The 10,016-nt window shown below is 40.4% G+C and overlaps 1 protein-coding gene and 1 long non-coding RNA gene across 2 annotated transcripts in view; both read right to left on the reverse strand.

Annotated features, from left to right (window-relative positions):
• LOC102193058 (uncharacterized) overlaps nt 1–2,218 on the reverse strand; it is a 6,530-nt gene extending 4,312 nt beyond the window's left edge. The window contains exon 1 of the long non-coding RNA XR_312212.2: nt 2,188–2,218. This is a non-coding gene — a long non-coding RNA (uncharacterized LOC102193058). The remainder of the gene's footprint in view (nt 1–2,187) is intronic.
• Nucleotides 2,219–3,646: 1,428 nt separating this feature from the next.
• Nucleotides 3,647–10,016, reverse strand: part of tkfc (triokinase/FMN cyclase) — an 11,219-nt gene continuing 4,849 nt past the window's right edge. Inside the window, exons 5-16 of the mRNA XM_005750539.1 lie at nt 9,855–9,953; nt 9,241–9,275; nt 9,071–9,155; nt 8,895–8,984; nt 8,371–8,487; nt 6,113–6,232; nt 5,678–5,815; nt 5,499–5,605; nt 5,305–5,411; nt 4,444–4,477; nt 4,253–4,345; nt 3,647–4,165 (exon numbers count right to left, since the gene is read on the reverse strand). Coding sequence (XP_005750596.1) covers nt 4,007–4,165; nt 4,253–4,345; nt 4,444–4,477; nt 5,305–5,411; nt 5,499–5,605; nt 5,678–5,815; nt 6,113–6,232; nt 8,371–8,487; nt 8,895–8,984; nt 9,071–9,155; nt 9,241–9,275; nt 9,855–9,953 — 1,184 coding nt within the window. The 3' untranslated portion in view covers nt 3,647–4,006. The remainder of the gene's footprint in view (nt 4,166–4,252; nt 4,346–4,443; nt 4,478–5,304; nt 5,412–5,498; nt 5,606–5,677; nt 5,816–6,112; nt 6,233–8,370; nt 8,488–8,894; nt 8,985–9,070; nt 9,156–9,240; nt 9,276–9,854; nt 9,954–10,016) is intronic.

Raw genomic sequence — 10,016 nt, forward strand, 5'->3', positions numbered from 1 at the left:
ATGGAACTTTAACCTGGTACATTTTAAGAGCAGAGGGACTCAAAAAGATTCTGAAAGGAAAGGTTTTTACTGTGTCATGGTGAGCTTATAGTTCATGATCATCAAAAGAAAACTGAAGGTAAGCTTAGGTATCATTTTTAAGAGCAAGATTTGCTCTCAAAAAAAGATTCAAACGTAAGTAATCTAAACCGAACCACACAAGCTTTACTTTAAAAAAGAAATTGTGCATTTTGCTATGAATTACTCTAAAAACATTTCTCACCATCACAGAGATTTAAAGGGTTTTTTATTTTTTAGATTGTAGGTAGAAAATCCTGAAGATCTCAGGAGCATTTTGTTCGAGTTTTCGCTGAAAGCCATTTTGAAACAAGAGCGGGCTGAACCACAACATTAGCTCTACTCATGCAAACTCATTGCTTCAAAAAAAAGTCACATCAACCCAAGAGGGTCGAGCTACACTTATTTTGAACTTGCTATAATTAAAGGAAGATAACGTAAGCAACAACTTAAAATAACACACCAAAGTCTGACCCTTTTCTCCACTTTATACAAGCTTTGTTTTACAAGTACTCCTGACTCAGAAAGTCAAGAATGCACAGCAAGTAAGACAGCGTCTTCTCTGTTCCTGTGACACACACACAGCAAATTAAATACAAAAGACAGAGGTCGGCACCTCTGTGCTGCTCAGTATGAAGGCAAAAAGTACTAATGAGTCAACATAAGCAAATGCTCTCACTTAAATTACTTAAGGAGCTTATTTGCATTTTCACACAGCAAGTTGGGCATGCCCGGGATATCATTTCCTTATTTTTGCTTCCCTAAACATCACAACCTCGGTTATGCTCAGAGGTTATCAGCTCTCTAAATCACTCCAGGTTGCTCTATAAATAGGTCGATCTTGGCAACCGGGACCAAACAAGTTGAGCTGCATACTTCACACATGTGCAGCAGAGTTTCTGCAGCTTTTGCAGGTTAGTTTCAAGGTTTGCATCAGTTGGGTACCTGAACTACTTTCTAGCCTTTCATAAAAAGGGCCTCTGGTGGGATACACCTGTCACCCAGTTTAATTCAGTAAAGCTGCTAAACTGCATCTGAATGAAGAAGAAAGGTGATTTGAGAAACTTTGAATGTTGTATGATTATTTGTGCTGGACAGGGTGGTCTAAGTATTGCAGAAACTGCTAATCTGCTGGTATTTTACTGCACAGTGATCTGTGTGGTTTACAGAGAATACTCTGAAAGGGAAAATATAAAGTGAGCAGCAGTTCTGGTGCCTTGTTGATGTCAGAGGTCAGGGAAGAATGACCAGAGACAATGGTACCTCAAATAAACACTCATTACAGCCAAAGTATGCAGAAGAGCATTTCTGAATTAACAAGGAACCTTGAAGCAGGTTTAATTCAATGTTATTTATATAGCGCCAAAAACAGACAATAAGACATTGGAAAAATGTTGCCTGGTCTGATGAGTCTTGATTTCTGTGGCAAAATTCAAATGGCAGTCAAAAGTTGGTGTTACATGAACATGGATGCACAGATCGATGCATTGTATTAATACTTCCATCTGGTGGTGCTAGTATAATGGCATTAGGCACATTTGGGCCCCAAATGAGCACCATTTAAAAACCACAGCCTGCATCAGTGTTATTCCTGGCCATGACTTGCCTTTTCAAGTCAATTGTATTTTATTTATATAACACCAAATCACAACTACACTTGCCTAAAGGTGCAAGGTGCAGAATAATACACCATGTCACAAAGATCAGGATAATCTCAAGCTGGTTTCTTGAAGATTACAGTGAGTTCATTGCACCCAAGAGGCCTCCAAAGTCACCATATGTGAGAACAGTAGAGCACCTTTGAGATGTAGTGGAACAGGAGATTCACATCATAGATTCATGAAGATTCCAGCATCTTCATGAATCTGTGCCATGAACAATTATCTGTTTTCCTAAACGACAAATTCATCTCATCTGTTGTGTCGGTTAGTAAATTAATTCTTTATACTTGTACATAGATTCAATTTTGAAAAGTGGATAAAGCAGGTGCGTATCACGTTTGGAAACTTTAGTCCAAAACATTTAATCAAAAGTTAGCTAAATTAAAAATACACGACTCACTCCTGAAAATAAAAGCTGTAACAATAGTTTTATCGTGGATACACACACACACAATAAGAAAAGAAATACCTTTGCAGCGGTCTGAGTGCAGCGGTGTCGCTCAAACTGAAAGCGTTTCATGAAGCATGTTTCTAATATGTGTGAGAGTGTGGGCGTGTTCAAAGTCTAAACAGCAACACTTTGTGCATGTGTGTCAGGAAGTCGGTGCAGAGCTGGGTTTCTTTGTTTTGTTTTTTTCGTTGATACAGTGTGAAACGAAGTTTGAAAGGAAGCAAGGAAGACAAGAAAAGACTTTATCTGCACGTTTTAATCATCAAAGAGAAAAATCTTTACAGACTGTGAGAATCACGACACGGTTGTTGAACCATGTCCACTCATTTTCACTGTGTGGAAGAGGACAGGGAGTGGGTGTGTGCTGTTAAAGCACACATATCTATATGTACACATAATATGTCTTAGTTACTTTATTATATCAGGACTGTCCTACTGCACTGGAATCTAAACTACATTTAATCTGTATTATGCCACACAGTGGAACAAGAAAGATAAAAGACCTTCATATTTAAAATTAAAAATATATAAAAGAAGCAGCTGCTCCAACTCCCTTCAGGACCCAGAGTTGAATATGAAGATAACACCGTACGGACACACGAACAGACTGACAGACATCAAAGGGTAGATGGACACTTTGATGGATGCATGGATAGATAGGTAGACAGATGATGCATGCAGGAATCATGGATAGATGTGTAGATGGGTGGATGGATGATGTATACATGTTTGGATGCATGCATGCATGGAAGGATGAATGGATGGATGAACAATGCATACATGGTTGGATACATTGATTACTATGGAGATGCGTGGATGGATATTGTATGGGTAGATGACTGCATGCATGCATGCATGGATGATGGATGTTTGCATGAATGCATGCACAGATGAATGCAGGTCATCTTCATGTTAATATTTTCCTTTCATATCATCACATCCTGAACCTTTTACCATAGGAGGTGTTAAACCCACCAATGAACTATGAATGCTGCTGCTATAAAAGTTGTGTTGTGTGAAGAACAAACGTGTATCTGAACAATAAAAAAAAAAAGGTCTACAGACCTGGCAACAGATTATGTGCTGCATGAAAGCGATCATCTTAGTGTGCACGAGTTGTGGCCTCACTTTAAAAGCTGCTGTATTGCAGCCTTTAGGATTATCTTTACTGCACATCATATAGCAGGAAATGCAACAAAAGAATTTCCCAAACATTTATCTTCACTAATTATCTGAATCATACTGATATCAATCACACAAACCCTTCATAAAGTCAAGATCATCGCTGCAGCAGGAAGAAACGGTGATGGAGCATCTGATCACAAAGTGAAAAAAGCTGGGCTCTCCCTTAGAGACAGAGTGAAGAGTTTGGCCTTTCAAGAGATGGACTCCCTGTGATCCCAGATCAGTACCAGAAAAACGGATAAATGGATCTTGCTTTTTTAATAACAAATACCAAAATCACTAACACCAATCTATTAATAGATTTTTCCTTTATTAGTAGAAACTATGAATATTCCCTTCTGCTACAAAAGTCTCCTGCTGTTCATATGATTCAGTTTTCAATGGAATATGTTTTAGAGACAATACCAAAGTTATTTTTCTTGATTTTTGCTTTACATCTTTGCACTGCTGCCATAATTTTTTACATCCTTTTGTTTCGTAAACTCAGTTTAACAGCTTGTAATGACTTACTTTGTGTATAGTGTGAAAAATAGCTTCCAAAAATGTAAAATATGCATCACAAAAAAATCAAAATATTTTAAATGATAATCACTCTTGCATCACAGTTTTGTTTAGGTAGCATTAGCCCTCTACTCTTATCCTGGTGGCTGCATCACTTTCGCCCCTCTAGCACCTCCAGAATAGCTTTCAAGATGGTTGCCACAGCTACAGCACCAGGGTCTGGCAGGCTGACCAGGTTGGGTGAGATGTAGCTGGCTCTCCCAGCCCTTGCTTTAAGGTCACGAGTTGCCTCCGCTCCTGAAGCAGCTTTCTGTGGAGACCGAAGCAAAAGGAACATTATGTAGAAAAATCTGCTGAGTGAGCAGTGCAACCACATCAACACCAGGTGGCACCATACCTTCACAGCACTTTGCAGTACAGCCATGTGTCCACCAGATGGAGCTGTGGCCAGCTTAATCAGTTCATCAACTGCAGGGCACAAAGCATCCAGCTACAAGGTAAGAGAAACAAAGAAACTTCACTGCTAAAGACACTCTTCATAAATTAGGTCATTCAGATTAAATGAGATTTGGGGGACAAAAATCTTACCATTGTTCTGTCTCCAGGGGCGGCACCACCATATCTGCAAGAAAGTCAACATTTAAGTCCGACCTGGCCATTGCACAGAAATCTGGAGGTTCGGTTGAAAAACAATGAAGACAATTTGCACTTTTCTCTTCCTTGACTTTTATTCTCCTTGAGTTGTGACATACACTAACAGCCCACTTACTCATCTTTGTACTTTTGAGATTACAGAGGAACTAGCAGCAATGCAAAAATGGACTATGACAGCTAGTCATTTGTTCAAGGACCTAACTGTATGCTGCGATAAGCTGGGTCTGAAAAGGAAGAAACTTGCAGTTGTTGTAGACAATGGCTGTCCTAATCTGACAGGGAAGAATACTGGATTTTTGCAGAGGATACAAGATAAAAGTGACTTACATGAATCCAGAACTGAACTTGGTATTTTTGCATTGTGTTATAAACCAGGAGATGTAGTGAAATCCCCTGCTAATATTAACTATGTTCTGAATGTTGTAACTTAAAGCTTCATCAGGCGAAAGACCTGATGAAGTAAACTCAGTGTTGGACTTTTGGAGGAGCATGACACTGAAAATGGTGACAAAGGCTACCACACACCTGCCAGGTTGGCAAATAATATGGGACCTGAGCATTAATTCAAAAGTTAAATGTCAGGATATTCCAGAGCTTTCAGACTGGAAGTATAGCATTTGCTGATGATGCGACTGTAGTAATGAATAAACTAAGTTTCTTTTAAACCAACTGGAGAGCAGCACGCCAACATTGATCATAAGATCAAAAACTCTGGAACAGCAGTTAAATGGCCATATGAAGAAGAAAAGTGGACTTTGAAATAAATACAGACATGAAAATGTTACCAACCCTTACTTTTTCATTGCTTCTGTCCCAGCATTCATAGCAGTGGCCCAGGCTGCAGCATTGCTCCGCCCCTCGGTCACATGACCGGCTGCCGCAGTGAGGAACAGACTGTACAACTGAAATAAACTGAGCATTAGTACATGTGCTTGTGCTGATTAAGACAGAATACTGCAGTCAAACACCACTTGAATCAATAAACCCACCGCTCCTGAAGACCCGCCCATTTTCTCCTGCACCAATCCAGCAACGACTGATAACAGCTTCCCGGGGCAACCGGGGACCACATGTCCTTGAAGCCACTCCTGAATGGCTGAACAAGCATCTTCACTATTTTTACAAGTTCCTCTTTAAGCTACTGAAGATAGTAATCACAGTTTCTTACCTCTAGCAGCCTGAGCATGAGTATTACCACAGTCTCCATCCCCGGACGCACGATCAAGGGAATTGAGTTCCTCCTGCTTTTCCAACAGAGTGGAGCAAATCTTCTCCAAGGCTTTATGCATCACAGGACTAAGTGGTCCTGCCAAGAATAACAAAACAAACTTCCATTTAAAAAAGCCCAAACTATTTTATTAAGATATAGATCAGAAATTATATACTGGGCTAGAGAGTAAGAGTTAATGGATGTTATGTGTCCTAACTGGAATGTCCAATATGCCCTCTCTGACAGCACAATTTGTTGGTTTCCTTTTGTTCATCCTGTTTCAATTTCATGCAGGTAAACAAGTTTTAAACGTGTTCAATTATAAGCCTTGAATAAGTAATGCATTACAATAATTGATTGCAATACACATACACAAAAAGCTCATGAACTAACCTTCAGAGTGCTTCTCATCTTGTGGCCGTTTGAAGGTTGTTTGTGGTTCTGTGATGTAGCTGCGTCCACTCAAACACACATTGCTGAGGTTTGGCCAGGCAGGGGCAGTAGTCTTAGCATCTTGATGGGACAAAGGAGGTGTGCGTTTTTCATTAGTAACAAATTTATTTATCATATAAATCTGTGTCTCTGAACCCATATGAGAGTGCTTATTTGTGTGGTTCTATCAGAAGTTAATATTCACTCATCTTGGGGATGAAAGTCCTGCTAAGTTTGGATTTATGATTACTTTGAACCAGTCCTTTTCCAGGGTAGAATAATTGTTCAGCATAAATCTAATAACTTAATTTAAATCTAATGAGAAATCAAGAACTGGGTGCAAAAGTCTGAATTTATTTAAGAGAGAGATAAGATAAGACTTTATTGATGCCACAACGGGGAAATTTTTGCATCACCTCAGCTCAGGTACAGATATCAGAAGGAAATACAAAAATACAATAAGTACAATCAATGAAAAAAGGAAGATAATACACTGTATACAATGGTAGCATACACAGTATGTGATTATGGATATGGTTGGAAATATGCAAGACATAAACTATATAGCTTGATATAACTATTGTACCACTACTATTCCTGTTTATAGACATGTACACACACACATGTACACACTAAATATACATATGTATACATATACATACATATATACCTGCACATGTCCATACACATGGAAGGTCCATTATCCATGAAGTGGTGACCGTGGATGTTCAGTGTCCAGTGACTTATGACATCGTGATTTTTGGGTTGGGTTTGGGTATTTTGGGTTTTCACCCTCAGAGTAGCCATCAACAAGCTCCTGGCATAATTCTAGCATGATATTTGATCATTCTTCTTGGTAGAATTGGTGGAGTTCATTTAAATTTCCTGGTTTCCTGACATGGCCGCAGCTTTCAAGCTTACTTTTAGCCTGCTTTATCCATTTAAACAAATTTTTAAACCAACTGTGTCCAAGTTTCAACCACCTAGCTGTCAATTTGAAGGGAAGTTAAAGAACTTAGAAGTACTCCTTCTTCATTATTCCATCCACTTTATCCAATGTACCAGTACCACCAGTAGCAAAACACCCTCAGAGATGTCATAGTGTCATACAGTGTTTTAAGCTTTGAAAGCCTCACCTTTACTCCTCCAAACATCTCTCTGTGGCCAAACAGCTCAATCTTTGCCTCTTCTAATCATAAAGCATTTCTTCAGAAGGCATTTCAGTCAAGCTTGAAGATGTAAGTTTTGGCACAGGATCTTCCTTCTTGGGCTGTACCCTCTCAATCCATGAAGATGTAAAACTCGCTTCACTGTGGACAAACGCGCTGGTGTTCCAGCAGTTTCCAGTTTAGAACTCGCTTTGATGATTTCTGGGTTGTTCCTGAACATCCAAATCAGTCTCGTGAGGGTGACAGTGGGTCTTCCTCCAGACTTTGGCAAAGTGGTGACACAGCCTAATAACGTCAGCTAATGACCTTTGAATCTGAAGTTTTTTTGAAAACACCTCCAAGAGACCATCCCAACTTGTGTCATACATCACTCGGTTATCTTTCCTGCCCAGTAGTAGTTCCTCGCTTCAAAGATGCAGAAAGTAGGTACATGTTGGTGAATTTCACAGAGATTTCATGGTCTCTGCTCTCTACTTGCTGCTAGTCTCCTCCACTCCATAAGGGATTGTTCAGACATATGACTTTCAGACTTGAACACTCTCGCACCACCAGGAGTGGAGCCTGTGGCTTAATTTGACTCAACACGGGAAACCTCACCCGGCCCGGACACGGAAAGGATTGACAGATTGATAGACCCTCTGGGTCAGACTTGTTTTCACATCTTGCCTCATGTGATTAGGTAGAGGATCAATAGGGGGTCCATGACCCTCTTCGGGGGACACTCACATAGGGCTTAAAATCTATGACTCTCCACCAGGTGCTCTTAGAACCAAAGAAGCCTCTCGGATGAGAAGTGAAACTTCTTCAAGGAAACTCCAAGAAGTCCAGATGCTTTTCTTTCCAAGCTCTTTAGACCACTGGATTAGTTGTTTGCCTCGTGGTTTTCATGCCAAAGAGCTGACTGACTGGTTGCTGCTGCCATGTCGATCATGTAAGCATTCACTTTGAAGCTTCTGAAGTTTGAAGTTCTGAAGCTCTGAATACACTGTGATGTTATGACAAAGGCCCTCACAAGTTTAGAAAAACAAAGCTATGTGTTTGAACACTTACCTATCAGCCTCAGTGTTTCCTTGTCAGCCCTCATCAGGGTCAGCGACACTCCTGCCATCTCCAGAGAGGTCATGAACAACCCAGACATCACCCTGGCAACCACCACTCCAAGGCTTTCTATAAAAAACACCAATCATATTCCAGATTATCGAATGATCGTGCTGTTCCCCCACCCACCAAAACCAGCCAATCAAATCACATCTGAGCTCATGCTAAGTGCTAATAAAAAATGTTATTCAATAGCATTCATTAACGTTCCACTGTGGTTTCTTTTAGTTAGTCTAGCTACTCACAAAAACTGCCATTCATAAGCTATGAAAAATAAAAGAGACAAGGTTATGTTTTACATGGACGATATTTTAGCTCACAGGGTGTAGTGAGATGCAGGTATTTATTTCCCTGTATATTAAAGTTAAAATGGTGATCATGTGAGAGAAGCACAGTAGGACCCAGCTAAGTATGGTTAAATGCTTACCTCACACACACACACACACACACACACACACACACACACACACACACACCCAGGCAGATGATGGCCGATCTAGTCACCACAGCCATCTCTAGGCAAGACAGAGCTCCAAGGTTGTTCACGCACACAACCACACTGTCTCCTGTAGGAAAGAGGGAAAAAACACACACATGGAGAGCAGCCGTACTAACGGTCAGCATGATACATGATCGATGTCATTTAGTGAACCTGATTTCAGCGGCAGATGCGATTGGCTGCTTGGGTTGGTCATGTGGTCTATCATGGTCTTGACCACCTCATCAGCAGAGGCCACCTGAGGGAGAAGATCAACAGAAACTGAGCCATACAGCCTGATGGTAAAAGCACATTCAGGCTGTTAAGGTTAAAATCCGACTCACCTTTGACCTCTTTATTCCAGGTTCCCCGTGGATACCTGAAAATAGAAAGAAAACACTGGCTGTTATTTCATTTTCGTCTCCTGTGCTCTCGCCATCTGTGCATCTTTAGAAGAGTTTCCATCATTTTCTCAGCTTTTACAAGTGAATTTCCTCCAGTTTTATGAATTGAATAGAAAACTCCACTCAGATTAAAGACACCCAACCCATTTAACATGCTGAAATTCTGACATCCCCATCTCCCCATTTAACTGAATGAATTCTTTGGAAACACTATTTTATGCTTCACTTAAACCATTTTGCTGCTCTTAACTGCTCTTGCACACCACTAGATGGTGCAATTCAGTCATTTTCTCTAAAATATCACTAACATGATGTCACATCTGCAGAGAAAGTCAAAGATGGAGATTGGCCATTCTAACGATGATCTGGTTTTAAATCATTTGTCACAAAAAAAAAAGTAAAAAGTATTCATTAGCTCGGGTGGAAGTTTAGTTCTGGAAATAAAAGTCTAGATAACTGGTGTCAGCCCAAAAGGCTGCTCTCCATATTCTGCCACTCTCTTTCTCCTGCTCTCACAACTCCACCTTTTCCATCCTCCTCTAATCATCCCTCACCCAGCCCGACCTCCATGTCTCCTGGCGGTAGATCGAAGGAAGGCAGGCAGCCGGGAACGCTGCATGGAGACAGACTCACCCCCAGAGTGCCTGGAGTAAAACAGAAACATCATTAAGAAAAATATTCCAGTGTTCCCAGAAAGTATTAAATGTATTAAAAAA

This window comes from Pundamilia nyererei, unplaced genomic scaffold (assembly GCF_000239375.1).
Source record: "Pundamilia nyererei isolate P.nyererei 1_Seehausen unplaced genomic scaffold, PunNye1.0 scaffold00277, whole genome shotgun sequence".
NCBI lineage: Eukaryota > Metazoa > Chordata > Actinopteri > Cichliformes > Cichlidae > Pundamilia > Pundamilia nyererei.